Source organism: Vulpes lagopus, chromosome 14 (assembly GCF_018345385.1).
Source record: "Vulpes lagopus strain Blue_001 chromosome 14, ASM1834538v1, whole genome shotgun sequence".
NCBI classification, from domain to species: Eukaryota; Metazoa; Chordata; class Mammalia; order Carnivora; family Canidae; genus Vulpes; species Vulpes lagopus.
The window spans coordinates 5,526,074-5,553,255 of NC_054837.1; the positions used below are offsets into that span (position 1 = coordinate 5,526,074).

Below are 27,182 nucleotides of genomic sequence, written 5' to 3' on the forward strand. Positions count from 1 at the left end.
GCCATGCAGTGGTCTATCATCTCTGGAATGCCTTTGGCCAGTGAATCCTCAAAGTAATATCACCCTTTATCCTCTCAAACTGCAACTTGGCTCCCGGTGTGTGCGCAGCGAGAGAGCAAGGTGACAGGGCACTGCACCTGGCCAACCGCCCAACCGGCTGGTAACCCCAGGGCCTTTGCACCAGGCAGGGCTGCCCGGCATCGGGGCTAGGGCCTCTGGGGAGCCGGGGGCCTCCGGAGACGAGCCCGTGAGGACCTTCCTGTTCCAAGGGCTCCATCCTCGGGGGAGTTCCTCCCGAAACCCTCTACCTTCCGTGAAACCACCAGCGCAGGCCTGCCGAGAGCACTGGAATCTCTCCTCTGCTCAAATCCTGTGAAGCGGGCTTTCTCCTCTGTCTCTCCCGTACTCTCGTGTATTCTTTTATTTCATAATTCAAATACTCCTCTGTCTGTGTGTCTCCCATTTCCAAACAGCTCCCTGAGCAATTCTATTTTCCCCTGAGGGAGGATGGGTGCTTATCTTGAACTCACTTGGACTCTCTGATTTCTTTCTTTCTTTCTTTCTTTCTTTCTTTCTTTCTTTCTTTCTTTCTTCCTTTTTTTTTTTTTTTTTTTTTTTTTTTTTTTGCAGAATGTGCATGGGAAGGCCTGACGGCAAGGAGGAGGGTAACTTCTGGGATGTGCCTTTGTGCTAAAGGAAACGGAAAAAGCAAGCGGGTAGGCTGGCACGTTGGGAAGGTGTAGACACGTACTCGCCACCCGGTCGGCTCATAGATCAAGAACTCCTCCGACAGTGGCCCACGCACAGACCTTGGGCAAACCACTCAACTTCTCCGAGCCGGCTGCACTGTTACTGCCTCCAATATGGACCAGATACTCCTCCTTGTGCCTCAGAGCTGTGCTGAGGATCGTGAAAAATGCACATGAACCCTCACAGCGGAAAGGCCAAGCGCGGGAAGTCTCCCACAGGCAGCAGTCCATGGGCTGGACCTAGGCACACAGGCAGATTCTTTGGCTCCTGCGTCACTCCAAACACAACAGTCCGCTTGAGCTTGTCTGACACCGGTGAGATTCAATGTTTAGAGTCAACAAAAAATAACACGGGTCAGATGCGATGTTAACATTCAAAACTTCCTTCTAAACCATCATCGACGGATGCCACGCGGTCTTTCGAGCGAATTGGCGTCACTGGCCAAATAAGACACCCTTGGTATGAAGCGCACGCCCGCGGTAACCGTATTCAGAGAGAAAGCAGGCCCATGGGCGCCTCAGGCCGACCACAGTGGACCCCACGTACTTTGGGGGGCATGAGGAATGCTCTGAAACTGTGCTGTGCTCAGAGCTGCACAACCCCATAAACTCACTGAAAATCATGGCCCTGTACACGTACAGTGGGCGGATTTTATGGTATGTAAATCATCCCTCAATAAAGCCGTTAAAAATAATCTATCTTTCTTGCACCGCACAACACGTTTCAAAATAAACAAGTATTTCTATTTTTATTTTGAAGCTCTTCCATTATCAGCTCATTGCCGTGACTGTCAAGAATCTGTCCGAGACCACGGATGTACTACTCCACGGGCTACCAGGGCTGCTATCCACTGCTCTCGCTCACAATCACATTGTTTTTGGAAAGACATCTTGAGATGCACCATCAGAGTCATTAGCAGAAGGCATTTACAGGCTCAGATTACGCTCTGCATCTGATGGCTCCTCAGCCCGGACAGCAAATATTCAAGTTGGAAATGAATGGTTTTCAAATAGAAATCCATCATCAGTGCCCAACTTCTATGCAGACATTTCAGGAAGCAGAAAAGGCACTTTGCTCTAAATACTTCTGATGGACTGAAATCAAATCGTGAAAGCCGTGGGTCTTAACGCGCAGTGCTCGCCGGCAGCGCTGCCCCGGTCTGCGTGGTCCCGGGCGTTGAAATGGAACGTTAAGGACAATATTACTATGATTTCACGTAAATGCGTCTGCAAAGAATGACCTCCAAATACGCATCCTGCCTTTAGAGCACAGACAGCTTTCAGCACAATTATTTTCACTACCATTTCTTAGCATAATTTAAATGCACGGCACTCAGCTCCAACTTGACCAATCCATCCTTGACTTCCCTAAGTAAGGGCCTGTCGCTGCTCAGTGAGGGAAATAAACGGCACCATCGTGGAACTTCCAGGCAGCTTCCGTTTGCCCTCCTTGCCCACAGTTAGCCCACACGGACGTCATGCAGGGTCCTTGCCTCAACCTCCCTCTGGGTCACACTCAGCAGAGCCACGCTGGCCTGTATCGGGCTCTGCTCTAGGACTCGTCATTCCGGAAACTCCTTCCACCTCCTGCTCTTCGGTTTAGCTGGCAGATGCATAGACACACTTGAGTCATGAAATCCGGGTTAGTGAACTCAACACAAATGACAACGTTTTGGGCTATCTGTGAAGCCTATTCTGTGTCTGGGTGCTGCACCGAGGGCCTCGCAAGCACGATCTCCAGTTACCGCACGTGTTACACTCCCCGCTGATAGCAACGTCATAGGCCTGGTGAGTGGTCAAGCAGCAGGTTCATCAGGGCTGAGGCCCTACCCATCGTCCATGCTGTATTCTGATCTGACCTGCTGGCACTGTCCGAACCACGAGACTTCGGACGCTCAAGGCAATCCCACGAGCGCTCAGATACCGCCTAGGGTGTAGGAAGAAGGGTGAATCGAGTCCGATGGCCTACTGCACTAACGGGGCCGTCGGATAAGAGCCGTTGGATCTGGGTTGTCTCAGTCACCTCCTTGGTCCCTAATTATCTCCTCTGTGAAATGAAGACGATCCATCCTCCTTTATTCATGCAGCTATGGTGAGGCAGCAATGGGAGCACGTGTGCATTCGTCTTTCCAACCTAAGTCATGATCACGCCTCACCGTTACCAGGTACAAGCCACATGGCTGCACGGGCGCCCGGGCCTCGCAGGAACGTATCCTCAGACAGGATTTATTGAGAACGTATTATAGAATTTATTCCCAGAAGCATATGATTAAATGAGATGAGGAAAGTGTTTTTCCAGGATTGGGTGTTCTCGGGTTCCACCGAGGAGCCAAGAGACAGTATGACAAACAAAATCAGCCTTAAACTTTCCGCTTCATTTTGGCCAATGTTGAAGTACAAATCTAATGAAATCGTATCATAACATGAGTTTGATGGGCTCTCCCATCTCGAAATATGTGAATTTCTGGATAGTCAAAATTAGCAAGCTATTATCATAAGCGTGACAGGATTTTGTTAGAGTCCTGGCTCTGTGTGCGAAAAGGAATTAAGAATTTTGAAGAGACTCTCCTATGACTATTTCCATTAATTCTAGGCTTGATTTCTCAGCAACCAACCCATTTACTTTTCAAGGTTAACCAATTTTTGACATCTTATGCTGCAGAACTTAAGATGAGACATTTATTTCAGTTGGAAGACAAGTGTGCTTCCTTGCAAAGATAATTAAGAATCACAGATTATTCAAACCGAAAGGGACTTATCAAGACTATATAATCTCAGGGGAGCCTGGGTGGCTCAGCCCATTAAGAATCCGACTCTTGCTATCAGCTCAGGTCTTGATCTGAGGCTGTGAGCTCAAGCCCCACATCGGGCTTCATGTTGGGTGTGGGAGGCATGGAGTCTATTTAGGAAGAAAAAAAAAAAAAAGACTAGCTAATTCCAGCTTTTTCAGGTGAGAAACTAAAATGTTTTCAGAGGCCAGGCAGGTAAGACAAATAAGGGGATGTGAGGCAGACAGAGACAATACAGTGTCAGGAGCTGAGACGGATTTGTGGAACCCGAGGGGGCTGCTTGGCACAAACTCTTCCAGGGGCTCCCAGGGGGGCTCAGTGGGTTAAGGTGAGCTCAGTGGCTCAGGTCAGGACCTCAGGGTCCTGGGATTGAGTCCCACATCGGGCTCCCCACAGGGAGCCTGCATCTCCCTCTGCCTGTGTCTCTGCCCCTCTCTATATCTCTCAGGAATAAATAAAATCTTTAAAAAACACACACACAAAAAAAAACCACTAAGCAGTGGGGACGATTGGCTAAACCACCACGTCCATAGAGCATGCGCATGGTCTCGGGATCATGCAGGTCTGCATCTGAGTACTTTGGCCCAGCATTTTATTTGGGGACAAGTGGTTGAACCTCTCTTTGCCTCATTTTCTCCATCTGAAAACAAAATGAGATGCTATAACCGGGCCTGCTTTACGAGATTCCTGTGAGAAAGGCAGAGAGCAGATGCAGCACACGCTAAGATGAATAATAATTACTACCTTCACTTTATAAAAGATTTCTGCGAAGATGAAACAGTTCTCTACATCCAAAAAAGGTGGGGGGGGGAGAGGAAGGCAGGAAAAAAAGTGACCCTGTTGGAGTAACAGAAGTTTTCCCCTTCACGATGATAAAGCAATACACTGAACCTCAAGCAGCAGTTGGAAATAGAGAAATGGGCGTCAAGAAGGGGGGAGGGGGAGCAGACCTGCCACAGGTGATCTGAAAACCCACCAGCAAAGGTTCACCTAGATATTATGTAATAACCTCTGAGTCCATCTGCCAACACAAAAAAAAAATGCATCCTCGGGTACTTTCCATTTATCACCCTGACAGTAATACTTAGGAATCCAGGAGGCAGGGCTCTGCTCTGCGCTGACCCATGACATGCGGGGTGCAGACCCCAGTGGTGGTACCAAAAGATAAGACGAGTCACAGAGGAGGAAGGGTCACCTGAGAAAGGTGGCCCGCTCCGTGCTGAACAATGTTCTGTTTTATACTTTGTGATCAAAGTCCTAGCGATGCTCCATGCACCTTGAGGTTGTATCATCACCAAAGCATTTCAATACCGGTTCTCTTTTAATCGCTTTATTTCTGAGGGAGCACAAGGGTACCTCCGGATTGCTTAAAATAATCACAATTGTATTCTAGATGGAATAGTAATTTGGATGGAAATAAGGTGCTCTTCAAATTTCAGAACTTTCTGAAACAACTCCCTATAATTCTATATAAACGTGTAAACAAATTCTCACACAAACATGTATGATGCTTCCAAGGGCCTGAATTTTCCATTTCTGGAAGGTTTTCCTGTAGTTATTACTTCAGAAGGCACTTACCATACCCTTTTAGCAGTTGCCTATCACAGAAACCTGACTGTGAAATGGAAATGACTGGAATTGATGACTTCCGGGTGAGTCATTTCCCACCAAAACTCAAAAAGAGGAGGAGGAGAACATCTTAATGTCTCCAACAATGCAGTGAAAAAGCCAAGGCTGGGGGACACCCGGGTGGCTCAGCAGCTGAGCGTCTGCCTTCAGCTCAGGTCGTGATCCCGGGGGTCCCGAGATTGAGTCCCGCATCGGGCTCCCCACAGGGAGCCTGCTTCTCCCTCTGCCTGTGTCTCTGCATCTCTGTCTGTATCTCTCACAAATGGAAGGAAGGAAGGAAGGAAGGAAGGAAGGAAGGAAGGAAGGAAGGAGCCAAGACTGGAGGACTTCGTCAAGTATGGAGTTACCAAACGATGCTCTGTTCACAGTGGGCTTGTTATTTTAGTCACCAATCCTTTTTACAAGGATGGTTTCAAAGGAATGTCCATTTAGTTGTGGGCCATCCGGCGCTCCCTGAGCTCCCTTGTCTCTTCTTTTCCCCACAAGAGAATGTAGGTCTCCTGACTGAGGAATGCTAAAACATCTGGAAGGCAGCATCAGACAGATAATTTTTCACGGCCTCTCTCCCTTTTATGAAGAACAACAGAAAGTCTCAAGTGAAATTCTGAAGAAGAAAAATGACTATTTCCTGATCCAGGCTCCCACTATCTTAAAAAAAAAAAAAAAAAAAGGCTCAGCTTCCTTTTCCTAAAAGGAAGCTGCAATATCTTAAAGCTTTTCATATCTGTAATGAGAAGCACTGTCCATGCAAACATCAGACTCATGTATTACATTTTAATAAAGTTGAGTATTAAATCGCTGGAAACTTGGAGCAATTCTTTTATTCCTCACTACACCAGACGCTTTGGAGGGAATAAAGGGGGGGATTTTTCCCCTTACGAGTCAGAACTGAAAAAGTTCTCTTAAATACAATATATCTAACTCCCAATAAAGAGGGATGCGCCGAAGGGATCTTTCATCTGAGCTTCTGCAGGCCTGTTCTTCGAAGCCCTCTATGCTCAGTTCTTCGATAAAGGTGCAAGCAACCAGCTGCGAGGAAGACCACGGTGCCCAGGGAGCTCCAGGCTTGCCAGAGCCGGGGCTGGATGCTGTGGGGGTCACCGCACTGGCTCCCTCCTCGCCCCTCCTCCCCTCCCACTGACATAATGAGTTGCCACCGCAGGCCGCGCAAAATGGTACCTGTCACATTCAGATGTTTAATATTCCTCTGTAAAGGATGTGGTGACAGCCTGTCAGACCTGCACAAGTCTAGCAGAGGGCCGTCGTTGCCGGCTTACCGTAATAGCAAATGTGCTCCTCCGTCACCAGTGATTTAGGCCAAGTGTGTCTCATGAAGATGGAAGGGTGGAGTCGTGCTAGTGTGTACGGCGTGACTCCCAGCCACCTGCAGGCACACGACAATGGCCAAGCCACCCTCCCAAGGGTCAGTGGCAACAACCCCAGGGGGGACAAAATTCAGAATCCCATTTTTCTTCCTTGTCTCGACAACCTTTTTTCCTTTCCTCTCCGTCCAGACTTAGAAGCATAGTCAAAGCCATAATTTATTGATAGAGTCAGACCATTAAGATGACATACAGTATCATCTGTACAGTACACAGGTGATATTCAGAAAAGAGATGGATCCCCCCCCCCTCCACGTGATCTCATTATTCCTTGGCCCCAATCTGGTGCAAGCTTGAGATCACCATAATGCCGTGGTTTCAGAAAATAGCAAAATTATTTTGCTTAACTCAGGTGTATCTGTCATCGCTGACATTGAATACAATTAACCAAATTAAACTGGACTGGCCGATACTATAATTAGTCCACATTCAAAGAAAGGCAGGGCTATTCCTAAAGAGCCGGTATTCTCTAGAAGGTGACACATAAAAGTGAACAGCAGAAGGCCAATGGCATTAAGAGACCAACTCTGGGCACATATCAATAATTTAAGCTATTTACTTGTGCTTTTGCAAGGTCTGCGTCACCACCCCCTGCACAGAAGCAAATGAAACCATATTGGTCTTAAAGCAATTTTAGTGAAGTTTAATTAGCATTGATGACCTTTACAGAAGCAAAGGTTGTTTATTATTAACTTAATTTTTGACGCTGGTGCAATTCATAGATATTGACCCTGAATGGTCATTTTTATTTTCCATCCTAAAGCCCCATCTTTCTTCTATTCTCGGAGTACAGGAACTCTAACACAGGCATCTTCCCTGTGGCGCACCAGGAACTCTTGTGCCCACCCTTCTGCTTCAATCTCTGCCAAGCCCAGTAAGGGAACACGTGCCTTTTTTCCCCATTTTCCTTTTTTTTTTCCTATTTCCTTTTTTTTCCCTTTATCATTGCTAATTCCCTCTTATACCTTCCCATTTATGCCCAACAACCAAACGCACGAAGCTGGATTCATAATGAAAGTTCTGACTTTCCTTATGATTAACTTCCCGGCATAATTAATGCCCCCATTCCTCTGGGCAGCCCTACTCCATCCATTCTGTGTTTGCATCCCATCCGTCAGCGGAACACATTGTCATATTTTAGAAGGGGGCGCGGGGGGGGTGGACAAGACACCTTCTCGCTAACTCCCATTCTAAGATTATTTTCACCAAAAAAGTGTTTGCAATTATATTAGCTATTTTCGTCACTTATGCTAAGTGCTCTATTGGCTGATCCTCCCCTGGGAAGATGACTCGATGGCACATGTAAGCAGGCACCTGTCAGACACAATCAGGAACATCTTGAGGGATTTCAACAACAATGTAAGGAAGGCAAAGAAGGCCACAGAGCTGGCAACAGGGCACAGTGGGGCCGTGACCAGGGTCGCGCAGGGACTCCCATCGCCCCCAGGAGCACTCCCTGAGGGACACAGCATGAGTGTCAGACGTCTTGACCATCAGCAGTGCCCACCAGCTCTGTTCCCTCAAACTGAACCATCTGGAAAGGGGACTGAGAGCTCGCTCTGCTTTCTCTGAAGCCTCTTTGGAAAGTACTCCTCAGCCTGAGCACAGGCTGTTTGCCTTAAAAGGATAAAATATCTGTAGGAAAAAAAAAAAAAAAACTGTAGCTGGCTGCAGAGACATCACATACCAGAAGGAGAGGCGCTACAAGCCCAGGGCTGCTCTGCCATGGGGGCTCATCATGGTCTCACCTCCTTCGACTCAGCACTTCAGAGACGTACTGGGGACCCAAGGAAGCAGTCTGACTGGTAATGAGGCGGCCACCACCCCCCATGAGTGGAAAATACACTTGGAAGGATGGTGACCCTAACGTGTGTGTCCTGTTCGCACGGCGGCCAGGACTCGTGGTCGGCAGGAAAGAGGACACATGCTCACCTTTCCAAAGGAGCAGCTGCCACTTTAGTGTGCCCGGGTCCTAATAGGAGACCCCAGGGAGCACCCTCGGACTGACAGGTGCAGACGCTACGGGCCCGGGAGGGCAGCTGCCTGGCTTCGCGGGACAGAAGGCATCCTGGTTGGTCAAAATAGGACCAAGGAGAGTGCTTTGCCCAGGAATCGGGACTCCAAGTAACCCGTAATAAGTGAGCTTGAGTGGACGGTGGGTTAGTCCAGGTTCTCAACCCCAGCTGCGTCTCAGAATCATCTCAGGAGCTAAAGTGATAGATCTATTCCCCACGCCCACCCCAGAGCAACAACACCCGAACCTCTGCAGGTGGCCCCTCCAGGAAAGATCGTTTTTAAAGCTTCTCAGGTGATCCTAACAGGCAGCCAAGGGTGAGGACCAACCGGATGGGCAAGTACTGACCACCTGCGTGGGCGGATAAACCACACGGCACTAAATAGCGCACCTCTATAATCTGGCCAAAAAAGAAAAAAAAATACAATTCTCCTGCTTTTGTAAGCCCCTCGTACTTAAAGGTTCCCACCAAGAGAAACAGGTCCAGTCTTTAAGTGGGCAGCTTCTCCTGGTCCTGCTCGCTGGAGCTCCCTGGGGAAGTCTCCAGGAGAGCTCACGCCCCCGGGGCACTGCTATGTTAATTGGCCTGGGGTAAGACCTAGGGCACTGGAGTTTTTCCGAGGTCCCCCAATGATTCCAACGTGCACCTTGGGAACCACTGTCCTCTTATTTTTCCCCTTCTGCCCAAGCACTTGTGCCTCCTGTTTGGTTACCGGCGGCCAGAGGCTCCCCGAGAAGAGCCTGGATGCCATTCGGGGGTTTGGGCACAACTGCCCTCGCGGCCTTTTGGGAAATCAGCTCCAGACCTGGATCCCGGCCCAGCCTTTGACAAAGCGTGTGACCTGGGACAAGTCACATCTTAGCTTCGTCTGAGCTCCAGCGTCCCATTCCTCAGGGCTCTGGAAGGGGGCTGATTCGGAGGCTCCCCTCGAGGGCCAGGGCCGTTGGAGCCACGACGGGGGAGACGAGCCACAGAAAGCCCAGGGCGCAGTCCGTGCTGCATAAGCAGCAGCCGTCATGACAGACGGACGGCCCCCTCCTGATTTGTCTTGGGTTTTTTTCCAGAAGCCGTGATACACTTGCGGCCCTCCTCATCCTCTTGCACACAGGCCCAAGGCCGCCTCCTTGCTGTCACATCGACGGACGTTTCCAAGGGACCACGCGAGGCATTCAAAAGGGGCGCCAGTCTACAGGGAACATCCTGGTGGTTTTCCGCCAAAATCCCGGGGTGGCTCAGGCTCCCAGGCCAGGCCCACCTCAGGGGGCCTCCGGCCCGGCACCTGCCCCCCGTGCTGTCCTTCCTGCACACAGAGCTGTCCCACTTGCCCAGTCTGCCCCAGTCACTGCCTCTGGCCATGCCCGCAACACCCGTCACGTCCTCCCACGTCTCTGCAACCGTGGGACGGCTTGAACGATGCTCATCCTGGGTCGCCCTGGAGGGTCCCCCAGAACACCCCTCTGTGTGCCCCACCCCCCCACACACACACCTCTCTTCTTCCCACTGGACTCTGCTGCCTCGTTCCTATCAATAACCAGGATGCTAAGCTGCATTCAGACCCCAGACCCTTTCGGGGGCAGGCGGTCAGGGCCCCCCCTCGGGAGGCCTGTGTCGTGCGCGGCCAGGTTCGGAGCCCTTGCTTCTCCTGACCTGCAGGCTCACGCACTCAGACCACACCCAGGGAGTTCACACAGGCGGGTCCCAGCTACCTCCCCGGACGGTGACGGCATCTCGGAGCACGGGCCGAGCGGCCTCAGGGGCCAGTGTGAGGAGGCGCAGAGGGCTGGCAGGGAAGGGGTGGCAGGCGGCGCCAGCTCCAGCGGGCACATTAGGATTCGAAATGCCACCGATGTGATTGCATAATAAGCTGGTGAGCATGCTGGCGAGCGCTGCTCTCCCCACGTGCTCCTTTATCACACCGCCTTGCACTCTCGGAGCCGGGAAGGTTCGAGACGGAGGCTGTGAGCGCCAGCAGCGGGCCGGGCGCCCTGACTGGGCAGCGGCCCCTATGGCAGGGATGACAGAAAGAGCAGCAGCCTGGTGTGCACATCCGGTTGCTAGGAAACCACGGAGACCCTCCACGGCTAAGCAGACAGCGACAGCGAGAAGCCGCATCCCGGCCTCCTAGCCTGCAGGCTGCGAGCGCAGCGGCGGGGTGCGCCCCGCTCCCGGGGAACAGGAAGCAGCAGGTGCCTGCAAGCTGGCCCTTCGGACTCGGACTCGCAGCCGGTCTGGAGCCCGAGCCGCTCTCCCCGGGGCTTGTCAGGGTTTCCATCATAAGCCCCGTGGGACGGGCACACAACTCGACTGCGTTGCAAAACCCTGACCGGGTGCTAGCAGCCTGGTCTCGGGCATTTCGCAAGCGCTTCCAGGATTTCAGGGCGCAGACCATCGTGTCCAATTAATGCCCCGACTTCAGTGGGAAAGGCGGTGAGAAGAGCGCTAAGCTGGACTTGAACCTGCCCACGAGATCGAGAGACCCCCAGTGTTCCCTCCTCAGCTCCACCCCGCTCGCCCAGGTACCCAAGGGACCCGCAGCGCTGGCCTGGGGCATGCAACGTGGCCGTCCGCCAGGAGAATCCGGGGGGGGGAGGTCCAGTCCTTTCCTTTCCCAGGGGGACCCTACGTCGTAGCGAGTTGTGGGCATCCGCGGCTCGGTGAAACGGAAGGCCGTCACCCGGCGGGGACACCAAGGACAGGGCCGGGGGGCAGGAGGCACAGCGCTGGGGGCCGTCCCGGGACCCGGAGCCTCCCCGACAGGGACCGCTCGGCACTAGGCGGCAGGGACAGGGCCTGGAGCATCGGGAAAACATGCCGAGGCGCCCTGTCGCCGACTCTGGAAGACAGAACCCAAGGCCCGCAACCTCTGGGGCCTAAACTGGCCCCTCCCCAAGCCCAGCAGGGCGTTCCAGGCCCGGTTGCTGTTGCCGACCTGAGCGCCCCCAGGCCCCGAGGTCCTGGTCCCTTCCCACCACGCCCGCCGGCCCCCTGCCACCTGCCCAGCTCACGCGGCCCTTCCGATGCCCGCTCCGAACACCTCACCTCCACCAGACATCCCAATACCAGGAAGCCAAAGGGGCCCGATTCCACTTTGCCAACTGCCTTAGGCGTGTCCTCCGCAGTCTAACTCCCTGTGCACTTTCTGGAATACTTACTGGTGCAGCGTGCACTCCTTGAGGCAGGGCCCCCATCTCTCTCACCTCTAAGGCCTCGGGACAGCTGCACATGGCACACATCCCGGCCAAGAACCGTGGGGCACATGTGGAGTTTAATTGCTCCCTCCAAATAAATCTACGTTTTATAATATTCTCCATCCATGATACTGCCAACATTCTAGAATCCTCTCAGCTTTCCCACAAAGTTTAACAGACAGCCTGTAGGAAGCTACTGTCTGTCTAGAGAAGGACTGGTGTCCAGGCTTAAAAGATCATAGAAGAGCCTGTTAAAATGAAATGCCTCCCCCAAAATAAGGAAATCCATTTCTTTTTGTCCTCAGCGCTTCCAAAGTTTTTCACAACCACAGAGTGAAACGTTACAAAACATGTCATCATTCCCTGAAATTCAGCTACCTCTGGGGTGAAAAGCACCAGCTGCACAAAAATTCAGAGACACGAGCAACTTTTTATAGGAACTTAAGGCCACACAGCCCAAGGGAAATGGCCTGCAACACTGGGACAGCAAAATGGAGAGGATCTGAGAATATTTACAACAGGTAAAGGGTTTAGATCCAAATGCCAGAGACTGGACGTTCTGACCTGTTAACAGAGTTTTCAGGAAGGAAAAAGTATCACGAAATAAAATGACTCTGAAGTCCGTAAGAACCATCCCATATACATAACCGACAGACTATCTGATCTCATAAAATGGATATATTTTTTTCATTTTTAAGGGGTTGTGTGCTCAATTCATTTCAAAATATACAGGCAAATAGTTTTCCATCCTAGAGTAGTTATTTGGTAGTAACGGAATACAGCATCGACTCCTACATCAGTTCTTTGCTTCACATTCCTAACAGAGGGCTTAAGGGCCATTTCTATACAGACGTGAAAGAGACAAACAAGAACAGCCTCCCCCCTTGGCCCCCAACAGGCGCGCGCACGCGCGCACACACACACACACATACACACACACACACACAGACTCTCAGCAGGAGCTCCCTGGCTCTGACACAGCATTCCCTCCAATTCCCAGCTTACAGGGAAAATGCCAAACCAACAATGTTAAAATGATTTAGGTTAATAATTTACATCTCACACTAGTTTTTAAATGATCAGAAATCACAACAGACACACAAAAAGAAGTTTTTCAGAATTATCATCCTCCGAGGGCAACGTCAGTAAGCAAAACGTAAACATATCTGCATGCGTCAGACAACTCAACAGAACATTAGCTGGGCAGTTACCTACAACCAATGAAAAGAGAAGAGAAAATTCACAGGAACGTGAACTTGGATTCCATTTTTAGGCTATTTAGATGGTTTCCTTTCAGCTCGAACTCGCAATGATCTGTGTGTGAGCCTAAGAAGGAGGGCTATATATAAGTTGCACTAAAAGTGAAATATAAAGACGTAAACACTTGTTGCCAGTCAGTCCGTATAATCAGCTTATTCATAGTGAAATAAATGGAAATCTGGAGCAAGTCTTGTTCGGTTTGGCCCGTTTTCCTAATTCTTTGCGGAGCTATCTTGCACCATCATCAAATGACATAAGGTATAAGCATTTTGCATACAATGTAACTTCTCTCTCAAGAAAGGTACACGCTACCACTTAAGCCAGTTTTATTCTAGTTTTCTTTATGTAAGTGTGAAAAAAGAACAGATGTTTTTCCAAAATTATTTAAGCTTGGAAGATAGTCTATCCTTTTCTTCACTATAATCCTTCAGAATCACCAAAACCACCATGGTGATACCTCAAACAGCTGATTTCTTTAAAGCACAAGCTATTGAATAAATATCAGAAGGCACAGCATTGTTCCATGATAAAATGTTTATTGTAACAGAATGGTGTGGATTATTTGCCATGCTAATTTCATTTCCCACCATTTTCCACCGTGGGCTTGCAGGAAAAAAAAAAAAAACAGAAAGCAAAAAAACAAAAAAACCTAGCAGTCCTACGTGTGAAGCACCGAGAGACTTCTACAACTTCACCACGTTTCTAGAGCTCATTCCCCACTGCCTAGAATCCTTCAGATCTCCTCTGATGCAATGTGTAACTGGAGTTATCGGCTGGCTTGATCATGCTTCATTATAAAACCTATTAAAACGGTCTTTTTATAAAAGTGCAGTTTTCTCCGGGTTACCCCAAAGTCCTGCAGGTACCAAAAATGAGATCTTAGGCAATGCTTAAAAAGGCAGAGAAGCTGGAGTTATTTTTTTCATTATGCAAAACTTGGCCCAGGAGAGACGGCCATGTACCTCGTTAGCTAAAACAGGCAAGCGTGTCGGGACTGCAAATTAATTTGCTGGAGAAAGTTGGGAGGAGATGCGAATCCTTCAGGTTTCTGAGGCAGATCCGCGTCTACCCAGCAGGGCCACTTGCTGAGGTCAGAATCCTCGAAACGTTTATCCTCCCTGTTTCTGCCCTGCACTCTGGGGAAGACACCAACTCCTTCTTAACCTAAACCTGCGTGAGGAACAGCAAAAGCTCTACGGGAACCTACGGAGAGAAGCGTAACTCTTTAAGTTCTCAAAAGTCTAATTCGCACGTGCTTGCTAGCCACCCCCCAAATCCAGCAACCAGAAATGGAGGTGATCACGTACTGATCCTTCCTCCTTATATTAATTTCTTGTGTTTACGAAGGGTTCCAAGGGAGCTGGTGTTATTATGTAACACGTGTCATCCAGCCAGGGTGATGCTATTAGGAAGAGAGTAGCAAAATCTTTCATTTTATCATTTATCTCCTTATCTATTTGTTAGAAATACCCTTCCTTAGGGCGCTGTCCCTCCCCCTGTATCAATCCTATGTTTCTGCCACTTTACTCTCCATAAGGTCTCTGCATTGAGAGTCATCTAACTAACAAGTTGGGGTTGGATTTTCCTACCCGAGTCGCGAAGCCCACCGGCGTGGAGCACGGTTCCCTAAACGCAGGGACGACAGCAGAGTGGTTGCATCAGAAGCCCGGAGTGAGGCAGACGATGTGTTCACGCTGTCCCTAAAGGTAAGTGTACTTCTCCTGCCCACCCCGAAACCCGCAACCTTCCAGGTAGCAGCCCCAAGCACCTCACACTCAGGGGCAACATCATGCAAATGCCTTAAGGAAAGCAAGCCCCATTCTCCCTCGGATGGTATGAAAACAGTATTTAAAAAAAAAAAAAAAAGAATCAACAGACTGGGCTCCATTTGCGGGCTGTAAATGCCATCCAATTCAGAAATAAAATAAAATAAAAAATCACCCCTCGATATGCGTATTTGCTTATCTCTGACACTTGGAGGATGCCAGCACCCCGGGGTTTGGAGGGGGGGTCCCGGCGTGAAAAGGGAGAAATCCGGGAGAGCCACAGAGGCACGGAAAGTAGGGGTGGCATCAGACGCATTGCATTTCCAGTCTGATGAGCCTGCATTTGGGATTTTCCGGCCGGGCGGGCTGGCCAGGGCACGGGGGAGCCGGGCTTTCTGGTCCCCGTCTCACACTCGCTGGCTCGCACGCTCACACTCACGCTCACACTCACACCGGCGCGCGCGCGCGGCCGGACACACACCTGGGCGCGTGCGGGCCGGGCTCGGCCGCGCGGGCGCCTACGACCGTGCGGGGCTGAGAAAAGAAAAGAAGAAAAAACGAAAGCAGCCCGCACCCGACAAAGACCGCGAGGCAGCGCAGGGGCGGCGAGCGTGGCTGCGGGGGGCGCGGCGCGCGGGGGGCGCCCCCAGGGCGCAGCAGCTCGGGAGGCGCCGGGCCCCGCGCCCCCGCCCCGCGCCCCCCCGCGCCCTGCCCCCTGCTTACTGTGGGCTCTTGGGGTAGAAGGGCAGGGTCACGTGGCTGAGGTCCTGCAGGTCGAAGGCGGTGGGCTCGGCGGAGATCGCCTGGCGCTTGGTGCGCGGCTCGCCGTGCAGGGCGCCGGCGCTCTGCTTCTGCGCCTGCTGGGTGGCCGGCCGGATCACCGAGCGGTACTTGTCCAGCTCGTTCTGCAGCTTCTGGATCAGTTCGTCCTTCTGGTCCAACTCCAGCTCCAGCTCGTCGATGAGGGCATCGCGCTGCCTCAGCTCCTCGATCTTCTCCTGGAGCGCGTACTGCAGATCCCGCAGGGTGCCCATGCTCCGCCGCCGCCGCCGCGCGCCGGGGCCGCCTCCCCTCTCCGGGCAACTTTCCCCAAAGTCGCCGCCGCCTCCCGCCTCCCGCCTCCCGAGTGCCGACGCTTCCCACTCGAGCCCGGAGCCAGCCCCGGCTTCTGAGCATGCCCAGTCCGCCGCTCCGGCGCCGACTTTCCGTGCGGAGCCCACTTGTCGCGGCCGCGGGAGGCGCGGGGCGCGGGGAGCGCGAGCCGGCGGGTCGGGGCCGGGCTGGGCGGGGGCGGGGGGGCGGGGATCGCGAGAGGCACCGGGGGGCACGGGGAGGGGCGAGGGCGCAGGGGGGCGGGGAGCGCGGGGGAGAGGGTCGGGGCCGGGACCCGGCGGGGAGGGCACCGGGGGGGCGGGGGGCACGGGGAGGGGCGAGGGCGCAGGGGGGCGGGGAGCGCGGGGGGGCGGGTCGGGGCCGGGACCCGGCGGGGGGGGCACCGGGGGGGCGGGGGGCACGGAGGGGCACGGGGAGGGGCGAGGGCGCAGGGGGGCGGGGAGCGCGGGGGAGAGGGTCGGGGCCGGGACCCGGCGGGGGGGGCACCGGGCGGCGGGGGGCACGGGGAGGGGCGAGGGCGCAGGGGGGCGGGGAGCGCGGGGGGGCGGGTCGGGGCCGGGACCCGGCGGGGGGGGCACCGGGGGGGCGGGGGGCACGGAGGGGCACGGGGAGGGGCGAGGGCGCAGGGGGGCGGGGAGCGCGGGGGAGAGGGTCGGGGCCGGGACCCGGCGGGGAGGGCACCGGGCGGCGGGGGGCACGGGGAGGGGCGAGGGCGCGGGTGGGCGCAGGGGGGCGGGGGGCACGGAGGGGGGGCACGGAGTGGCACAGGGAGGGGCGAGGGCGCGGGGGGGCGGGGAGCCTGGGGGGGCGTGGGTCGCGGCCGGGACCGGGCTTGGGGGGCACCGGGGAGGGGGGGCACGGAGGGGCACGGGGAGGTTGGGTCGGGCCCGGGACCGAGGGGGGGCGCGGGGGGGGCACGGGGGAGCGCGGAGGCCGCGGGGGTCACGGAGGGGGCGGGGAGCGCGAGCCGGCGGGTCGGGGCCGGGCCGGAGCCGGGGGGCGCGGGGGCGCGGGGGGCGCGCGTGGGGCGCCTGGTGAGCGGCGCGGCGCGGCGGGGAGGTGCAGGGGGCGCGCGGGAGGGCCGCCCCCTCCCCTCCCGCCTCCCCCTTCCTGGGCCTGGAGGCCGCGGGGTACGGGCCGGGCCGGGCCTGGGAGCTGCGGGGCCGCGCGGGCCGGTCGCTCAGGCCGCCCTCCGCGGGGAGCGCCGCGCACAGGTGGCCGCGCCGGGGAAGAAACTTGCCTCCCGCCGGAGCCCGGGAGCGGGAGGGGGTCCCCGACGCGCAGGTGCCTCGGGGGCGGGGCTCCGGCTCGGCCAGCCGCCCCCTGCGCCCCCTGCGCCCGGGAGGTCCCTCCAGGTCCCGGCCGAGCAGGCCGCCGGCCGCCCCTCCTCCCACCTGGGCCCCGCGCCGCCGGCTGCGCACCCGGGGTCCCCGGGGGGCGGGAAAATCACTGCCGAGCCCCCCCCCCAAAAAAAAGTCCATCCTGAAATTGAACTGTATCTCTAGAAATATTCCTTTTGTGACAACCAAGCTGTGAGAACCGGCTCCTTACACTTGAATGGCAAGACGCAAACTGTGAAGAGGAGGGATCAGGACGAGGGGGGCGCGCAGACGGGCTGCACACAGCTGCGGTGCCACCCAGCGCCCCCCACCCGCCTGGTGCCGGCCCTGCCCGCTCAGGATTCCCCCAAACTGTGACAATTCGGTAGCGTCTCTCTGCGGAAGCGGACTCCTCCCAGCATCTGACCAGGAGCCTGGAAACTGCAAACATGCACTTAGTGCTCACCTGCATTCCTAATATTTAGCTGGATCTCCACCAACTCCTCCAACTTCATGGCCCCGTTATCAGCAGCCCCCTAACGACTATTCTTGGGCGCTCGCTGTTAGAAACCAGTGCTCTCTGGCCATTCCTTAACACTAACAGGCGACAGAAAATAGGTGGAAATCGAATGGCAATCCAGAACTATACTTAAGCCAAGAATGGATAGCTCCACCCCCCCCACCCCCCAAAAAAGATTCGCTTTTACTTTCAAATACACAACTTTTCTACCTGAGCCAAGAGAAAAAAGAAAAAGACAAAGGAAACCAACTAGCCAATGGCACATTAACCAACCTTTAGATTCAGAGTGTCTCTGTGATTAGAAGTAGGCATGACAAAGGACGTATAATCCTATACCTTTGTCCCCTCGGGTCATGGTCTCAGGCTCTTGGCACAGAGGATTTGAGACCATTTTTCTGCCTTCCAACAGGCACATTTTCAGAAATGCACTTAATGCAGAGCGTAATACATAAAGTGGATGATCCCCGAAGCCGTTTCATTTGTAATGAACAGAACAGGAATGACTTACAAATACTGACAGCACTGAAACACTTCTGAATTGTTGTCTTGATTAAAACTAAATCAAGCAGAAGTGCTGTGGCTTCGTATAGCAGACTCTCTTCTAAAAGAGAGCTTCTGTGACAATTTCCTTGTCCCAGGCAAAAGGCCAAATTCTTATTTAACCTATGGGGATGCTTTAACTCCATGCGAAAAGGTTTGACACTAAAGATCGACCTAGGGGTCCCTGAGGCCAAGACTTTATGCCTACAAATATATCAGAAGCAATGAACCGGGGGATCTTTAGACGACTGCTAAGCACGGCTATGTTTTAAGGTACATTTGAGGCTTAAATGGAGTTATTAATGTCTTAGGGCAGCACAAACTACAGAAGATCCTTCATTTGTAGAAAGCCTATCTACATGCACAAAGGAAAATAAAAAATAGCATTTCAACCAAAAAACATTCAGGCATTTTGAATAAAAGTGAAGTGTTTCTTCACTTCACACCGAGTCACGGAAATCTTTCACTCTTTGCGATGTCATACCTACCTGCGACTAAGGCTATATCCATGCTACAGTTCATTCTCGTGATACAAAAGGTATCCCATGAGGAATCCTATCCCAAGAGTCCCAAATCTGCTCTAATATATGCCAAGACAGTAAATGGCCAAAACTTGGGACTCTTGCAATGGACTCACCCTTTTAAAAGGTATTCAAGGTATAAGAATATATTTGGCTATATTAGCCTATGCTAGGAAAAGAATCATTTCCCCCTCACTTTATATGTGCAAAATCCAGAATTCCCGACCTTTCCATTCTTGTGGTCAAATATTTTAAGTAAGTCTCTCAACGATGCTTTTGACTGGTTGTTTAGATCTTAAGGGGCCCGGTTTTCCATCTCGACCTTTTGAGTGATCCCAGTCTTTTTTAAAACATCTTTTGTATCGTTCTTGATAAATGCTGGAAATAGAGGTTACGCGAAAAATCGAGATCAAATCTACCACAGGTCTCGTGGTAAACTAAAGTGGCTAAACCATGAGATCAGAGTTCAGGCACAAGGCTACTTTCTCTAGAATTCCAGAGCCAAGTCACAGCTGGCTCTTTAGCAAGTCCCAGCCCCTTAGTCCCAGCCCCTAAGAGAAGCAGGCCCACCTGTGGCAGATCGCTGCTCTTCAACTTTGCACCCACCCCTCACCACTGAAAATACCTCTTCTCATGCCTTCCTTATTCAACCTCACAACCATTTAGTGGGCATTCGATAACACAGCCTCATCCAAATACTGGCTCTTAAACAATAAAATCTGTAGAATTTATCACCCTTTATGAAAACCTTAATTAGCCTCAGAAGGACACGCCTCCAAGTGTCCATTCCATTGATGCTACATTTCCTGGAAAAGCCCTGAGGATGAAATTTTCTCCTGCCATTTCATGTACATACCTTCTTGAGTAGATAAAAAAATTAAATTAAATTAAATTTCAAAAGCAAAACAGAGCTGACATTTTTAGGTTATAGAAGCCACCCCTTAGAGAAAACTGCTACAGGTAACAAGGACTCCCTACGAAATAGGGAAGTTACCAATCTAAGTTGCCCATCGTAACCAAGGCTGGAGTAAAAATAACTAACTTCCTTGAACTCTTAATCTATGACAGGCACTATTTATGTAACCCCACGGGGAGAGGTGGGGGGGGGGTCTTTATTATTATTCCCACTTACATTTGAAAAAAAGTGGAGGCCATGCATCACCCGCCTAATGAATGGCATAGCCTGGATTCAAATCCAGCCCACAGGATACAGAGCTCAATCTCTGACTCCCTGCCCCTCATAATCTTCTGCAAGACTTCCAATTGTTGCCAAAGTCTGGATTCTCCATCCAGAGAGAGAACAACACCCTCAACAGTTCCTAGCCTGATTTGGGGGGTAGGGAAGATAGAAAGAGGAAAAACTTGGAGAATCCTGAAAAAGCAGGAAAAAGAATTTTTGAAACTTCTTCTTCCCAAAATCGTCTTCACTCCAGCACCTTTATCATCCTGGTTGAAGGCGACTAACTTGCACCCATCTGTCCGGGACTGTCCTCGTTTTAAATCTAAAATCTCTTGGATTGTCACGGTTGTAAAGCTGAAGTCCTAAGGACCCCCTGGTCCTGGGGAAGGCGGGACAGTTGGTCACTCTATTTATTTGGGGATAGCTGAACCTCCCTATTTTATAAATATTTTCTAATTCTGCTTTCAAAGTTACAGATAGAAAAGTAAAATCTCGGAAGATCTAGGACAGTAATACCAATTCTTTTAGGCCCATTACAAACCCACTTACATGCTGGTCTGTGTGGGTATATGTTAAGGAAACAATCATCCTATTTCACTGCGTAAGAATACACCACGGGAACTGTCTTGGGCTATAAAGTGGATGAGTCAGATGACAGAATTTTAATTGCACTTTGGTAAATGAGACAAAGATTCTAGGCTCTCTTTTTGGTTTGCTGTTTTTATAAAAATCTGACATATTGGCTTTCAATGGGTAAAGCCCAATAATTAAAGCACCCGCTATTTGATTAACTCCTGCAGAACTAGATTATTCTTACGATTATATTTGGTAGAGGATTCAGCCATCGGGAATCCCTGTTTAAATGGATATAAGTAAAAATTCTAATGGTTTGGCTTTTTGAAGTTAAACTTCTGTGCATGGTGTGTTCTGCATGGAAAGGGGGGAAAAACATGAACCATTAATGATGAAAAACTTACTGCAGAGATTTGGAAAGTAATAGTGCATTGTACCATAATTGCTAATGTGCTTAGAGTTTAATACCGAATTAGTGTCATGCCTAATATCAGTTGAAATGAATTCTTATATTCCACAGCTTAAAACGATGGCATGTTATTATGGAGACTGGAGGAGTGTTCATGAAAACCCATGCACTGTCTGCCGAAAAGAAGGCTTCTCTGAACTCTTCAGGAAGCTGCCCATTTCCAAATAATGTTTCCAAATAATGGAAGAAATGAAATGTTTTTAAGAAGAAAGGAATTTTGTTTTCCACATTTTTTTTCATGAATGGAGAATTTTAAAATGCACCCAAAACTGGAATGTAAAATGCCTTAAGCGCAAAATATTATCTTGCTACATTTTAAGCCCCGTGGGGGAAAAAAATACATGAGTATACAACATTGTCATATCTCTCCTGTCTAATAAATTTAGTTTCTCAGTCCTATTTCAGTGATTCTTCTGGTATATAAATGTATGTTATTTTGCAAGTTAATGCATCAGTATTTTCCACAGAATGGTCAAAAATACTTGGGAAAGTAATTTTGCATTTGAGAGCATATCTGTTATCGTGTAGCTTGGTGAAGGACAGCCCTGAAGTCAACGACTTGAGGTTGCTACTCTTATTTTAAATTGCATTTAACAGCTGGTAAAACTCAGTCATTCTTAACCTACATGTTTTGTAATCAAAACTGAAAGTAAAAACTAAAACTGCATCTTGCTAGCTAGCGGACTTGCTAAAATCAGTAAAGTGAGAAAGTGCTGAAGATGGAAGAAAGATAATAAAATCGAAGTTCGAACTGGGCTTCTACCGGTGAGTCAAATGAATGGACTAGGCAACAGTAAGACAGCGAGGCTTCTGTTCCCACGGTGAGAACGTCAGGGATCTATCTGGAAGAGAAGGACGCTGCCTGCAAGGGCAGGAACTCTTAGTAGGAAGCAGACGGAGAGCTTCATCCGCATGCACGTGAATATGCCCTAACTTCAAATTCAGGAAACTCTTAATATTGTTACTTTTGTACAATCATCATGAGACGGGTATCCAGGTGATAGGCAAATGAAGTGGTGGGCCGGAAAAGCAGATGATGTCATTTCCGGGCCAAGACATGGGACCTGCTGTTTATGAAGGCATTACCCACGGACCAAGGATACAGACCCGACCTAGTTGAGGCCCACGAGATACATATTTCCGCCGTCCATTTATAACCAAATGTAAAATTACCAGTCACCTTGCCCAGTGCATTTTTAAAAAGATCCCATAATTTCTCCCTAGTCCAAATTGTATTTTTTAAAATCATTTTTCAAAGCACAGGCCTCTGATCTGGTCGGTAAGAATGCCCCATATAAATAAATAGCAAATAGGGACGTTCACCCTTTTTTGGTATTAGGCCGACTATTCAGTGTCTGTCTTGAGTCACTGCATTATGTAAGAATGTTTTTACTCAAATATCAAAGTTAATTTGGGGAGCTATTAATGGAGAATTCATCAAAGTTTTCCATAGAATACAGTACAGCCAAAATGCTAACCATCCATCTTTCTTAAAAAAGCATCTATGTTGAATACCAGCTTTAAGTGGAAAAAATGACAGGGAAATCTTCAATGTTAAAAGCAATTGCTGCTGTTAGGGACGTAAAGAACTTAGTGAAAATTGCTTATTTTCACTTTGCAGCTTCCACTGGTCAGACCCTCTGACCATGCACAGCAAGTAACATTCTCTCTGCAGTCACACAACTGAAACTCCCCTAATATAACCGCATTTCCACCTATACTCCATTATTTAATTTAGCTACTTTCTGCCTCTATAACCAGCACTCCCAAAATACAGAGAACTTAAAGACTCAGCACTTGCCGGGGACGGACACCCCACCCTTCCCCACCTGCAGCCAAAAATAAAAAATAAAAAACAAAATTTTAAAGAGCAGCAAAAATGTCCTTATTTTTCATTTATACTGGATATCAGAGAAATTAGAGCTGAAAGCTGAAATGTACCACAGCGATTATGTAATTCCACATCCTAATTTTAAATTTAAGGAAATTTAAAGGCCACGGAAGTCAAATGACTCAGCGAATCTAAACTCACAAGTTTAGAACCCAAGTGTGCCCACTCCCAGCATCCTGTTCTTAAAGTTACACTACTCTTTCACTTTGCATTTTGTGATTAGTGCGCACAGAAGCCTGATTCAGTTCACACCAAGTCCCAGCGCATCTGTCTCCATAGGTAATAGCTGTTAAAGCCAATTCAGAACTCTTTAATTTGCTGCCGAGAACAAAACACATCAAAAGGCCTTTACAATGTCTAATTAGTTCTATGATGCCTCTCCTTACACTCGAACTGTAAGGAACTGTTGTTAGGACCCGGAGATCTACAGGACATGACAATGTGTGTGTGCGCGCACGTACACTTGCAAATGCCTCAAAGTCAGGCCAGTGCCACAGGTGTGAAGTAACCACGCCTTCTAATGTACCCCCATTTATATCAAAGTAGAGGTGAGCATGGGAGGTGGATGCACCCCAAATCTTTCCCATCCCACTTTACCTGACAAGGGTTTAAATAGGAAATAGAGGCAACCTCCTTGCTTGCTTTTCATTTTTCCAAAAACACAGCGGCTCAGTTCTACTCCCTTCGCAGGGTTTTAAAAGTCTTTGGAGATACAAAGGACATCATTACCAAGACAGAGAAAATTTGTCTCCCATTCCTACAAATTCAAAGGTAACAACTTAAAACTAAAAGAACTCTCCGAATATAGATGGTTGATACTTGAGTCCCTGAAACCATGTAATGGGTCTTAGACCATTGGAGACATTTTTTAAGGTATAATCACTTGAGAATATGGCAAAGGATGATGTTGTTCACTTAATATTTCCCAAAGGAGGACTCTAAGAATTTTCACACACACACACACACACACACACACACACAGTAGAGACATCCTTCAAAATGCACTGAAACATATAGCACTCAAAATCTGATTACATAAGTATTATCCTAAAAATAATTTTGTACTTTGGTATTCTCAGGATATGTTCTTTTAATCACCCATCTGTCTACACCACAAATTTTTAACAAATTACATGGTTCTCATATTCTGCAACCAGGGAATGTCCAATCGTGAGAAGTCAGAATAATTAATGAAGAAAACAGAAAAAATAAAGCAGCAGCATATGGTAACAGCTGGTGGAACAGCTAAACTCGGTGGTCAGTGCACAGCCTTGCTGGCAAGCCCATAACTCTAATTGAGAGCTCTCACCAGTCAAGTGTATACAACAACGCTGTGCTTCCTCCAAGTGTGAACTAAGGAACACGAGTTCCTCAAAAATGGGAGGCAGGGACGTTCCACAGTCAAAAATGCTTGGAAGACACTGAGAAAAGTTGAGTAAAGCAGATTTCTTTCTGCATCATTCCAGACAACTTCCAAATTTCCAATATGTATTATTGAATCTCCAAAATAAACATAGAGTAAATACACACAGTCGATTTAAGCAGCTAGACTTTCATTGGAAGTTGAGCATGGAGTATTTATGATAGTGAATGTTTTCTTTTTAGGATTTTATTTATTTATTTGAGAAAGAGCGCACAAGCAGGGGAGGGGCAGAGGGAGAGGGAGAAGCATGGTCCCCCCTGAGCAGGGAGCCCGACCCCGGGACCCCGGGATCATGACCGGAGCCGAAGGCAGATGCAAGGCCGCCAACCACCAGCATCTCCCCTGGAAAGTCACAGTTCACCCAGTCTGTGACCTCAGCCAATGGCACGACAGCAAACCCAAGCACATGGCAAATCTGGTGCTCACAGGAAGGACTAGGATCACCATCTGACGATCACATCTCCTCTATTAAAATTAGGCTGGGTCACTGGATTGTTGCTCGGCCTGGGAAATAGTCAAGGAAAAGTTACAATGGGACTGAGATCAGCAGAGCCCTTGATTAATAATTAATCATGTAAGTGTTATACTGACCTTTCAGCTCTTATAAATCTCCAGGCACCAAGGAATTTCATTTTAGCATTTCAGAGCTCTTCTGCCTTTGAAATCCCTCACTGAACCCCTTTCATGACCCTAAAATCTCAACCCCATCACCTCCTCATCACCAGTGCCATCGTTTTGAACCATTAACTCAGTGAATTCATGCTTCTCTCCCCAAATACCACTTCCTCTGATAATCCGTCCGAATCAGCCCCATGACATTTTCCCTTATAGTAGAATTGACGATTTACAATTATATATTATTTTCAAGGATATTTGCCGATAGCTATCTTATCATTCGATGGTAAACAAGAAATCAAGGAACTACTTTGTCCACCAACACCTAGAACAAGTAAGCCCGCCCTATATACTTGCCCATTGCACTAAATGAAGGAATTTGAGATCTACTTATCTAGTATCAACCACACGCCACTGCCAGAAAACAGGAAATTTGTCCCTTTCTGCCTTTTCTCCATCAAGAGTTTAAAGCATCACACTGAACTAAATATCCATTGACACAATACGGAGGTGGACCTCAGAGTCTGCACACCTCACATGGCCATCCTCTGGAAACGGTGTGTCCTAAGCCTCAGGAACGTCAGTATGACTACCCCGAGGGGCAGCTGCCCTGCACGGCGGTCCTAGGCAGGTCCCATGTTTGTCTGCTTTTTAAATAGCACTGATTTCCTATGTTCTTTCCAGAAATATTTGTGGGATCTGTTGCCCCTGGACAGGTGCTTCAGAGGTGGGCAAAACCATCGAAACTACAACACTGTGACCAAAACCTACCTAGAACATGCGTGCACACACGTGTGTATATGTGTGTATACATATGTGCACACATACACAGTTAACCCCTGAAAACAACACAGGTTTGACACGCATCAAACTTACACGTAGGTTTTTTTATACCATCTAGGTCTGTGAATGTATTTTCTCTCCCTTATGATTTTCTTGATACACTTTCTTTTCTCCAGCTCATTTTATTATAAGAATACAGTGCAGAATACATATAACAAAGAAAATACGTTTTAATTGATTGTTTACGGCATCGGTGGGGCTTCAAGACAACAACAGACTATTACAGACTATTAGTAGTTCTAGGTTTTGGGGGAGTCAAAAATTATGCATGCATTCTCGACTGCACGGGGGTCGGCACCCCTAACCCCCATTTTGCTCAAGGGTCAACTCTGTGTGTGTGTGTGTGTGTGTGTGTGTGTGTGTGTACTGAAAGCCAAGATCAATACGGTAAATACAGCTTAGAAGTGAGGACAGGTAATGAATTTCTCAGTAACAGGATAGCAAAAGGTGGCACGAAAACTATGATATGGTGTCTGACAACTGATGCTGTAGCTCTCGATAATTCTGCATGTCCCTTCTGTACCTAATAAATCAAATATATCAGAGGTTTAGTTTAAAACTGTGGGGTTTTTTATGCAGAAAAAAATCCACATACGTATCACCCTTTGAACATATTTGCTACTTAAGACCCACGATAACTGTTTTCTACCTGAATATTTCTAGGAAAACAATATTCCTGGATACCCAGCCGCCTTCTCACATTGCACCTAGACAATCAGCAGAGAGCAGGGTGGTGGTTGCGACAGGTGGTGGGTGGAGAGGGTGGGAGAAAGGAGTGAATTGTTTGGGTTTGTTTTGTGGTTTGGAGGGGCTTTTTTTAGTTAAAGTAAATTGAAAAAAAAATTGCACCTAGATAATCAACTGTCTTAATGTACTTTTAAATCATCATAATCCCAGCGTCTTTCTTACTTTTAGGCCTATAATACATTGTCTTCAAGGTTCAGTGCTCTTTTATATAACACGGGCACTGTCAATTCTCAATTTCTCTCTTCTGTTTCTTCCCAAGCTCTAGCTGCTGCTTCCAAGAAGCTGACTGCTGTATTTGGAACTGGCCTGTGTTTGAGAGTCCTTCTTAATGCTTATTTTTAAAAGCTATTAAAAAAAAAAAAAAAAGCTATTAATGCCATCTGATAGTATTTTGAAAGCAGATGCTTCCAAACAAGGTGCTTGTCAGTTCAGGAGTGCTGATTGACCAGTGCCCGTGTCCTCCTTGGTCACCCCATTGATAAAAGCTTCAGAAGTTGGTCACCTGGGGGGCTCAGTGGTGGAGCCTCTGTCTTCAGCTCAGGGCATGATCCTGGGGTCCTGGGATCGAGTCCCGCATCGGGCTCCCTGAAGGGATCCTGCTTCTCCCTCTGCTGTGTCTCTGCCTCTCTCTGTGTGTCTCATGAATAAAT

The 27,182-nt window shown here is 49.6% G+C and overlaps 1 protein-coding gene across 2 annotated transcripts in view; it reads right to left on the bottom strand.

The window, feature by feature from the left end:
- The window catches only part of PRKG1 (protein kinase cGMP-dependent 1), a 1,197,769-nt gene that overhangs the window by 1,097,325 nt on the left and 73,262 nt on the right, over nucleotides 1-27,182 (bottom strand). The window contains exon 1 of one of the 2 annotated variants that reach the window (XM_041728584.1): nucleotides 15,502-16,036. The exons of the other annotated variant lie outside the window; for it this stretch is intronic. Within the exon in view, the coding sequence (XP_041584518.1) occupies nucleotides 15,502-15,812 (311 nt within the window). The 5' untranslated portion in view covers nucleotides 15,813-16,036. Of the gene's footprint in view, nucleotides 1-15,501; nucleotides 16,037-27,182 lie in introns of those variants that run through there. 2 annotated transcript variants of the gene reach the window in all.